At 32.2% G+C, this 11,578-nt stretch overlaps 1 protein-coding gene across 1 annotated transcript; it reads right to left on the bottom strand.

Annotated features, from left to right (window-relative positions):
* Nucleotides 1–291: 291 nt before the first annotated feature.
* On the bottom strand, nucleotides 292–9,347 carry LOC132717887 (cobalamin binding intrinsic factor-like). The gene is made up of 4 exons (XM_060701463.1): nucleotides 7,849–9,347; nucleotides 3,336–3,482; nucleotides 2,122–2,246; nucleotides 292–700 (listed from the first exon to the last, which is right to left on the bottom strand). The coding sequence occupies exons 1-4, from the start codon at nucleotides 8,007–8,009 to the stop codon at nucleotides 636–638; spliced, it is 498 nt and encodes a 165-aa protein (XP_060557446.1). The 5' UTR covers nucleotides 8,010–9,347; the 3' UTR covers nucleotides 292–635.
* Nucleotides 9,348–11,578: the final 2,231 nt, after the last annotated feature.

Below are 11,578 nucleotides of genomic sequence, written 5' to 3'. Positions count from 1 at the left end.
ATAATGCTTTTACATTAGAATTTCTGACTTATTTAGTTAGACGATAATAGTCTTAAACAACTATAATCGCTCCTGCGTCGCTACCTTATAGCCTTTTTATAAAAATCGTTTTAATTTTTTTCTAATTAGCTTTTAACTAATACTAGTGTTTCTTTCAAACTTATAGCTACTGAAACTGTTAATGGAGTTGAAAGTTTCACGTGCAGTCGAAAACTGTTCAGCTTGTGCTGTGGATAATACAACTCGAACAAGTTTTATTAAAAAACAACATTAAACTTCTTTTTTCGGGAGATTTATTTCATGATCAGAACATTTGCGTCAGATAATAGCTGAAAACAGACAGTGGCTGATTATGATGCATCAAAAATCACTAACAAATTGAAAACCGGAGTTTAAGTCATTGGAAAATTAATCTTAACAAGTGCATGTTTTGTATGCTATAGGTTGTAATTAATATGAAAGAAATCGAAATGAGAATGGCGTTTAGCAATTATTCAAGTACAACTGGATATGAAACAAGCAGTCACATTAAACTTTAAATAAAACCTTATATTTCTTTCTTATATTTTCTCCTCTTTTTTCTGTTGGTCTAATGTAGGTGGCAATTGATTGTTACACTGAAATCGTCCCAGTATTCAATCATTTCTAGTGAAATTTAACAACACTTCATCTCCTGCAGTTGGAATATAGAAGTTTACACCTGTCAAAGGTAATGAAAGATCTTAGAAATTGATTAATCATATCATGTTGCATGTATGATTAGAATAGAGAGGCGTTATGTATATAAATGTATTTTGTAGAAAAACACAAGGTGGTGCTACATGCATACACCTAAGCTCTGAGCCTTCTAGTTTCCAAGATGTTTTAGGACATTTTACTATACAAGTCTATGTAAACTAAGTAACAACAGGGCTGGTCTAGGTTTTATCCCAGGGGCATGATGTAATATTTTTTAAAGAACCGCAAGCTAAAATAGCGGACCAATTTTCACATAATGGTTTTAATAACGCTTGTAGAGATAGGTTCACTAGAAAATGCTAAGTGCAAAATCTAAGCTAAACATATATTTTATATAAGTCTACCTAATTTTAGTATGCCAATGGTAGGAACGTATTATGACCCAGGGGTATGATTTAACATTTGAAGAAAACAATAACGTGACGCAACATACTAACATCGGACTTTAGTATTTTAGTTACCGAGAAAAAATTTATGAAGACATTTTTACTATTCAGGACAAATCAATGTCATGGTAGGATACTACGTCAGCACCTGCATGCTGAATGTTCCCACGTACTCGCAGAGAATCCGTCGACTCGATGGTAAAAAACAAGAAATAGTATGAAATCGAGTCCGAGTGGGATCATTTTTCATTTTAATAAAATAAATATAAAAAAAACCTGACTTTTGAATAGAAATATTCGGGACCAATTAAGAAAAATGAGAAAATATGACTCGGTTTATGTTCCGGTACGTTACAAATAATTTTCAAGAAGGGTTTCAACCTTATCTTTATAGGTCGAGGGAAAAGTCCGAGTGGGATCATTTAGAGAAAATAAAACACATATCCCGTTTTCAGGCCTATAAAACGTAATCCATCCATAAATTTTTTTACAATGATCTCAAGGACTATAGCCATTCTTTGGTACGCTAAATGATTTTTGATACTCTTACTATTTCTTGCAATAAAATTGTATTTTACCTTCGAGTCGACGGATTTTCTGCAGAATATCGTTGAGTGGGAGCATTCAGCAGGTGCGCGATGACGTAGTATTACACCAAATGAACCACAAGATGGTCTTATTTACTTTTTGGAGAGGTGCACTAGGCAAGGCTTCATGCCATATATCAAAGTTCTAAAAACAATCTTTACTGCATTTTCCTATAAAAGTCTATATAGTAAGGTGACCCAGAGGCCGAAACCAATTTTGACCTCAAGGGCATAATTAATATAACTAGAAGAACACTGTTGATAATACATACTCTGACAATCTTTTTATAAAAGTCATTGGAAGTAAGCAACCCAATAAGCATGACATATGTTTTTAAAAGCCTGCTAGGAACTGCTACATGCTATAAATCTAAGCTCTGTGTTTTTGGGTTTCAGATAAGAAAAATTACTTAAATCAATCGGTAATGATGCGTTTGTAATCATCCAAAACGTTCTGTTGACAGTATACGTTTCTTCCAAATTGTTGATACCGTTAATGTAGAGTCCGTAAGGACTGTAAAATGTCGCTTTAAAACTGGAAATAAAAAGAGTTTACCATTTCATAGAGTTTTCTTTATATTTTAATGTAAGAGTACCTATTTCAATTATGTTACTTACCGTTAAAAGTGGTATTTGAAAAATGGTGTCTGAAAACAAGTAATATTCCACTAGCATTCATCAAATCCTTACATATAGAATGAATATCACACAGGCCGCCGGAAGAGGAGTATATGTTGATGTTTATCCGGAAACGCGACGAACTATATGTTGCTTTTCATGGAATGACATCGAAGTGTCATATTGAAGGTCTATGATACCGCATTTGCAGATGTTTCAAAATTCTAAATTAAGTATCAATGAATTCAAATTCGCGTAAGCCGTCCTTGCATTAACCACTGTCGTTCACGGAAACCAAAACCTTTGTTATTTTTATTTACTTTTTATATTTTTTATTTTATCCATTTTTTCCCCTTATTTTTATTTACTTTTTTTATGTTTTATTTCATTTATTTATTTATTGATAGATTTCTTAAAGTAAGTCATTTGTTTATTAATTTATTCATTTGCAATTTGCACAAAATAAGCTAACACCATTATGTCATTTAAATTCTCATGTCCCAAACAAAGATACATTAAACATACTTTATACACACATATTTATGGTGGCTGATTTGGTACGCTTTTGTGTGTCTAATTGGCGCTAGCGACAACACGACAAAGCACCAAACGGCGCGTTATCGCACTGTCGTCTTGTTGTCCTGTTGCTAGCGAAAACACGCCAAAGCGTCAAACGGCGCGTTGTCGCACTGCCGTTTGTCTCTAGCGCGGCACGCCAAACGGCGCGATGTCGTGCGGTGCGTTGTCGCGATGTCGTCCTGTCGCTTTGCTTATAAGCCAATCCTTCAATTTGAACCCAACGACAATGTGACATCGCAACAACCGGCACGACAATGCGCCGTTTGTCGTGCCGCGCTAGAGACAGGACGACAACGCGCCGTTTGACACTTTGTCGTGTGTCGCTAGCGCCAACTTGTCGCACAAAAGCATACCAAATCAGCCACCATACATATTAGTATCATCTGCCATGTTTTGGCTACAAAGTTATACCTATGGAATATTTTACCTTTTAAATGTGTCTCGGTGTGTCATTACAGCTTGTTCCATGTAAAATATTAAAGCTTGTGTGCCCTTAATCTTCATCTGGTAAGTGTGATTGAAATACGGCTCTACAAGTTGATTGTTGATTCTCAACGAAAACATGTTGGTTGTCCTGAAATATTTTCTACCATAAACTATGATATATATATTTTCAAATGAATCAATCACTAAAAACAGCACATCTCAGAATTCAATCAATCTATTTTGAAAAAAAAGTTTGTTTTTTTATTTGTTAGAGGGGTACAAACAAAAGTCGGATAAACAACGCTTAAAAGGACTCCACCACCGAGGTTTGTTGACATGCAAAATTTCATATCATTCACGCTCCATTTGTCCAGATATTATATAGTTTTACAAAATGACTGCAGAAAAAGTGATTTGATAAGTCAAATTTCGATGTGTTATCAATATAAGTCTGTTAGTGTCTGTGCATGTTGCTGTATATGGTTTCGCTTGGCCACAGGTATAAATGTAGATAGAAATTTCATTACGAAATTGCTTTAATTTGTGCATAGGCTGTTGGGTTCGTTTTACTCCATGGAAAAGTTTTATACGTTTACGTATGAGTAGTTTAATTTGTGCCGTGATCCACACTGAATCATTGGGTTTACCAGTTGTTCTTGTTTGCAATCCCTGCTTTAAGATTTCGAAAATCTTGTTGGTTATTGATTTGTGTATGTTGGTTATTGATGTGTGTATGTGACTATATTATTGCCAATATTGATCCCAGTCTGTTTGCATGACTGTAAATATTTCGATTATACAAACAAACAAAACGTTAAAAATGGTCTACAATTGACAATATAGCAAAATTATGGCAGTGGCACAGTTATATAATCTGGCAATATCATGTACTTATAAGTATGGAAACTATGAAACCATAAGTATAGATAGAACTTAAGATATATCAAACTTGTCTGTTAAGGTTTACCATTACAATTTTCAAAGTGCTGAAAAGGGCAATAACTTTGAAAAATGAAACTCATACGTATATAACTTGCCCAGACCATATATTTTGTATTGATTAGTAAGTGTGTAAATTATGAAATTATTGGTACAGGTAAAACATAAGAAAATCCAACTGTTTTAATTACAATGTGGCCATACCACGTGACTTTTCGGGTACGGAACACGCCGATTTTTCACCCGATTCAGGTAAGTTTTTTATTCATAACTTATTTATTACTCAACCGATTTTGATCAGATAAGGCGCAGAGTACCCGTAATTATATCAGCTATCCACGGTATATCAAAATTCTGAAAACCCCTGAATGGTTTTTGAGAACATTCGAGTACAGTTTTCTTTTCATTACCTTGGCCGAGGGGAACGGTACACACTCATTTGGCATAACAGGCGATTTCTAGCAAGTCATATGTTTTTGACGCTATTTCATAGAAAAATACATGTTAAATCTGATATATTTACTATGTCCAATGTATCGAGTGAATGCAGTGATGTTTTAGCATATTTTCATAAAGTTATGTTGAAATGATACGGAACACACTGTTATTTCAAAAGATACGGTACACACACAATTTCTGTCTTTGAAACAATTCTAAAATAAAATATATAAAAAAAATTAATTTAAATTATAATGTGAGTGATTTTTTTCATAGTTATACATTTTATTAAATTAAACGAGACCCAGTGACCTGTTTTGCAAAGTATCATTATGCCTACGTTTGATGTAAACAGGATTATTCAAAAAATAAAAGAACATTTTGAGAGTACGTTGCGCAAAATTTGATTTTATATGTTGAGCAATTAATATTTGGCTATAAAATGTTAAAATTTTAGGGAGGGATACGGAAGACATTCAAAATTTTGTTTTGTTTTGATTTTCACATTAAACAATTAGGTATATTCTTTTGGATTATAAAACGAATTGTGAAATTCAAGGACATCTGTTATGTGCGATTATTATTTCATTTAATTTGTTTGTTCGGATATATAAATGACTGTCTAAACGTAGTATGAAATATAAACAAACAAGAAGTTAGGAGTAAGTTGGAAATATATGTTCCTTGCAAAATGTTGTTTAAATAATCGAATTTGGAGAAAAAACGCTGGTTTTGATGTAAATGGATTTTTTTTTAAATCACGGAAAGTTTAATTTTTTTCGGCCACATGATATTTGGTATGAATCATCTGCCAGGGTCCCAAACTAACTGCATGTATCTAAATTATCAAATTATCTACATATGGACAAATATATTTCGCAGTTTTTCGTGCAATCAAAATTAATAATTTGAAGAACCCATATGGGAACAAGGTCTGTTATATATCGTAACGTAGTTTATACAAGGTAACCTTGTTACATATACATGTAAGGATATACATGTTAGGAAATTTGGTAAAATTATGCCTATCTTGGACTTTCATTTCAAGATGCATTTAACACTTGAGTTCATGGATATGTGTGCTTGCGTGTTTGTGTTAAAACTAAAATGATATTTTAATAATACCCATTTTGTCAATCAAAAGCTATGGATTTTGGAGGCTGCGTTCTGTTCTGTTCTATATACTAAATGAACACGGTGCATATCCATATCGGTACCCTCTTTGAGAAATCTGCTCAAACGGTACCCTCTTTGAACATGCACAGGTCATTCTCTGCTAAAAACAAACCAGCGATGGATAACAATACAGTAAAATTTCATTGTAATAAGGAAAGGAGGCATGACACGTAGGAAAGATGTATACCACGGAACACTAGAATGTTTTATTAATTTGCTGATTTGTTATGTGCCCGATTTTCATGTACTGCAACGTCTTGTTTCGCCCATCACCTCGACATATTTTTCGGGCTGAAATGAACCTATGGCTTGATTATATATGCATCATACATATTTAATATGTTTATAAACTTTATATACATATCATCTTCGGACAAATGGCAGTATATTGTCAAAATAAATGAAAAAAATCATAAAAACACCCTACTTTCGGTTTTGCAGCGGCACATGATAATGTCAGTTTTATGAGCCGTGGAACCAAACCAAAAATGACTTAATTACACGAATTAAAAGTTATTTTTAAAGCTTCATGCCTTTAAACATTAAAAATTTAAGCAATGGCGACTACATTTTTATTTGTTTGGGTCGTCAGACCAAACAAAGAATGGAAGCAAAATTTCAGGCCCTGATATGCTTATTTGCAAAATAAGAAAGTAGTCCGAACCCCTGGAAGCGGTTTGTGGCACTATACAAAAACAAATTGGTTTACAATCTCACAGCCTTCACCTTTCTGACATTCTGAGACCCAAACAAATTCAGCGCCTTCTGTGATTTGATTTAATTAAACATGACCATGATATTGCAAAATTGTACCTAATGACTTGCTTATTATTAACAAAATATAAATATATATAAATTGTTATCAAGTAATGATACTTTTCAGCGATTTAGGTCATGACCTTGTTTTATTTTTTCAGGATGAAGCAAAAAGACATATCTTACTTCACTTAAACTAAAAGAAATAAAAAACAACAATAAACAACAATAAACACAGCATTATATAACAACATTTTCTTTCTATAGAGCGCAACTACCTGATTTTGTGAAGATCGAAGTGTTTAACATACCCTAGGTGATTTTAAATAAGACAATTACATGGAGGTTGTAAATGTTAAGCGTGATCTCTTGAACTATAGTGCACAAATACATATAAACATTAAAAGTAAGCATTATGATACATTGCAAAACAGGTCCCTGGCTTCTCGTTTAAATTAATAAAATGAATAACTATGAAAAAAATCACTATTATAATTGAAATTAAATTTTAATATATTTTATTTTAGAATTGTTTCTAAGACTGAAATTGTGTGTGTACCGTATCTTTTGATCCCTACCATTTCAACATAACTTTATGAAAATATGCTAAAACATCACTGCATTCACTCGATACATTGGACATAGTAAATATATCAGATTTAACATACATTTTTCTATGAAATAGTGTCAAAAAACATATGACTTGCTAGAAATCGCCTGTTATGCCAAATGAGTGTGTACCGTTCCCCTCGGCCCAGGTAATGAAAAGAAAACTGTACTCGAATGTTCTCAAAAACCATTCAGGGGTTTTCAGAATTTTGATATACCGTGGATAGCTGATATAATTACGGGTACTCTGCGCCTTATCTGATCAAAATCGGTTGAGTAATAAATAAGTTATGAATAAAAAACATACCTGAATCGGGTGAAAAATCGGCGTGTTCCGTACCCGAAAAGTCACGTGGTATGGCCACATTGAATTAACTTCGTACGGATGGACGGAGAGACGGCCGGTTCAATTTTTGTATGTCTGGGGGCATAAAAACACTATTCTCGAAAATATATAAATTTCAAAATTGGAAACGATTTACACATTTGACAGTAATCTTTATTACACAAAGAAAACACGGTATTGTTTAACTTTTTTAAATCATGTAATTCCTAAATTGTATATTTGAATATGATGTCAAAATAGAAATTCTTACCACATTTCACAAAAAATAATCAAAACAATGTGCAAATTTAAATACATCATCTTCATCATAATTTTACTACTAATTTTCACACATACACTGTCATCCAGTTTCTTTTGTTTATTTATTCTTCCAGGAAATAACAAATCATTTTGTTCAATTCTTATAAGCATTGCATTGGTTACAGCTGTTGTAAGCAAGCACAAGAAGAAAACAAATTTAAACAACAACGCATGTACATTGTAACTATCGGAAAACAATGAAAATTGTCATATTGAAATCACAATCAACTTTCATTCAATCTTCTTATTTGAACTTAAAGCAGATGTATACCGAACTTGGTTTGAAAACATAACATATTTATCTTAAACATGGGAAAATAACGCTGTAAACACACTATGTACGTTATGCTAAATAAACTAAAATCTAATAACTCGGATTAAAATGTCGTTTTAGTTTATAAGAATCTATCTTAGTTCCATTATGTTGGAAGCTATAAGCTTACTGAAACACACTCGAATCTATTCCTAGATTCAGCATGTTCTAAGCAATGAGTGTAAAGTCGGAAACAACAGCTTGCCTTTGGAGGAGTTTGAACCCCGCGGACAGCAATATAGTACGATGCGTTAATCAGCCGGCCACTCCGCATCATTTTTGTTATACATGTATATTATGTATATAATAATTATATTTACTTATTTTGAACTATTCTGTGGTTAGCTATACATAGTACAACACGTAAGGCTCCCGCGTTTACATTTTTTATGTTAACGTTGGAACGATTGTTAACAAAACGAAACGATACCGTTTAAACGGATGTACTTCTACTTGCTAAAAAATCTACTACACTATATTGTAGTAGTAAACAAGTAAATAATTTTTACCTGATCAGTTTTATCAGGTATATATATTAACATACGTATCTGGTTTTATCTCCGAAAAATCTTACATATTAGGGTTTGTTTGCAAATGCGTTACTGCAATCGCTTTGGGCCGAATATCAGTTATTATTTTAATTTTTACTGCGCACTAAATGAGTGGAAATATTAATTAATTTTATTCTAGCCTTTGAAAACAATCAACGTTTCATTCGATCTCAGGAACATTTACAAACTTAAATCGAAAGCATTACAAAATTATAAATATCAAACATCTAAACATCTTGATTTCACCACCTTTCTCTATCCTGGTAGTGCAACCTAGTGCACTACACGACGAAGGCATTTTTAATAATACTTTTGAATAAAAAAATTGTATTTGTCTTATAAAATGCGCAATAAAATGCTCAATTTCTACAATGTCTTCGCACTTTCTCTACTTTCTGCCATACGCTGATTGGTAATAGGACATTTCGGACCAGACATTTCGGACCAGATTTTGGGACACTTCGGACCATATTTAGAGACATTCGGACCAGATTTTTGGACATTTCGGACCATGTGTTGGACATTTCGGATCATGTGTTAGACACTTCGGACCATTGTTTTGGACATTTCGGACCAGAATATTTTTTTTTGGATATATTATACATCAATTATTCTATAAACTAAAGAGTAACTTTAGAATATATCAGACACCATGGAACAATTTTACACCTATCCCGATTTAGATTTGATATATTTTGCACTATAAATGAAGAAAATTTAAAACAAAAACAAAAAAAAAGCAGTGTGTTAGTGAAACACGTTTTCAAACAATTTATCATAAAGTATATACAAAAAGACATGACGAAATAGACGAATAGTGACTTAAACGAGTTCTATTCAGCAATTAAAACGTGTGACAAACTGCATTGACAAGGATGTCGTTGTTCTTTAATACCTGACAGAACCCAATATCATTTGGTAACAATTGACTTTAAATAGGTATATTCAGCGTGTGTGGATACGTATTGTACATATTATCAAACAGTTGATTTAACATGTACGTAAATCAATTTCAATTCTTTTAGATATATTAAAAATAGCATCATTATCTATATTTTTGTATGAAGGGCATTCGCATAAATATACCCAAGTCAAAGCTTACTAATTAGATCTAATGGTATTCTATTATTGTTTTAACATTTTTTCAATATTAAAAAAATTGTCAGCATATAGAAATGCATAAATGAATTATGATATAAATATTTTACATGTATAATCAAAACAATAATATATAAGCTTGTCGGAAAATGTGAAAATCTCGTCTGACTGCTCTTTCCTGCATGCCTTTTGAATATTATGCTGATTGCGCATGCGCGGGAAAAATGGGTCGCACTAATCTGCTGACGAATTAGCTGACGATATAGATATATAGGAAACTGCTGACCAGTTAAATAAAGAAGGATTATCGGAAAATGCTGACCAGTTAAACAAAGAAGGGAAAACATTGTAGGTGTGAAGTTATATAAACACGCCGTAGGGGGTAATAAAAAGACGGGAAAATACTTTTATTCTTTATTTATATTTGTAATTTTTACATTTATATGACTATTTTTAATAAATAATTAAACAAAATTAATATATACAAGGAGTCATAACCTGTATACCCAAAGGTAATAAAGATAAACTTTACTTAAAAAATTGGAGACCTATTTCTTTATTAAATGTTGCTTATAAGGTAGCCTCTGCCTCAATCGCTTTTCGTATTAAAAATGTATTAGTTAATATTATAAATGAAGACCAAACTGGATTCTTACCAGGTAGACTAATGGCATCAAATATAAGAATGTTATATGATCTGCTTTTTTATACAGAAAAAAATAATATGCCTGGTTTATTACTTTTAATTGACTTTGCAGCGGCATTTGATACTGTCTCCTGGAACTTTATGTACCAAGTTTTAGACTTTTTCAATTTTGGCAATTCTATTAAAACCTGGATTAAATTGTTTTATACCAATATTGAATCATGTGTGATTGTAAATGGACATATGTCTGAATGGTTCTTATTACAGAGAGGCTGTCGTCAAGGAGATGCTCTGTCGCCTTACCTTTTCATTCTATGTGCTGAAATTCTTTCAATCATGATAAGAAACAATAAAAATATAAAAGGTATAAAAATCTGTGGAAAAGAATACAAGATATCCCAATATGCGGATGACACTAGTTTGTTTTTAGATGGTACAAAAAAATCTCTTAAGAACACAATGTTAACATTAAAATTTTATGCTAGAATCTCAGGCCTTAATATTAATGTAGATAAAACAAAAGTTATCTGGTTTGGATCGGAAAAAAACAGTAATGTTATTCTTTGTCCAGAGTATAATCTGTCATGGAACGAAAAAATCTTTACAGTTCTAGGTGTTAAATTTACTACAGATTTATCTGAAATTATAGATTTAAATTTTGACTTAAAAATTGAAGAAATCAAGAGATTATTTGCGAACTGGTCTAAAAGAGTCCTTTCTCCAATAGGAAAACTGGTTGTTGTAAAATCCCTTGCTCTTGCAAAGTTAAATCATTTATTTTTGAGTTTACCAAATCCACCCTTGGACAAAATTACCACCATACAGAACCTTTTCTTCAAATTTATATGGAATAATTCTGTAGATAAAGTCAAAAGGAATATTATTACCCAAGACTACAAGTTTGGAGGGTTGAAAATGGTAGATTTAAAAAAAATTTAGTAATAGTCTAAAAGTAACATGGATACGAAGGCTGTCCAATTTAAATAACAAATTTAGTTTTTTAGTAGATAGTATATGTCCATATGTAAACCATATCTCCAAATATGGGTCAGATTATATAAAAACAAAACTA

This window comes from Ruditapes philippinarum, unplaced genomic scaffold (assembly GCF_026571515.1).
Source record: "Ruditapes philippinarum isolate M1 unplaced genomic scaffold, ASM2657151v2 ctg1424_1_1_1_1, whole genome shotgun sequence".
In the NCBI taxonomy this organism is placed as follows: domain Eukaryota; kingdom Metazoa; phylum Mollusca; class Bivalvia; order Venerida; family Veneridae; genus Ruditapes; species Ruditapes philippinarum.
Note: the sequence above shows the minus strand (reverse complement) of the source record. Positions and strands in the feature narration are given on the sequence as shown.

Coding starts and splice junctions, on each gene's coding strand:
- LOC132717887 (XM_060701463.1), bottom strand. CDS start 8,009: ATGCTTATAAGAATTGAACAAAATGATTTGTTATTTCCTGGAAGAATA. Junction 3,483..7,848: donor ATTATTTTTTGTGAAATGTG/GTAAGAATTTCT, acceptor AAAATATTTCAG/GACAACCAACATGTTTTCGT. Junction 701..2,121: donor ATCATTACCGATTGATTTAA/GTAATTTTTCTT, acceptor TACCTTTGACAG/GTGTAAACTTCTATATTCCA.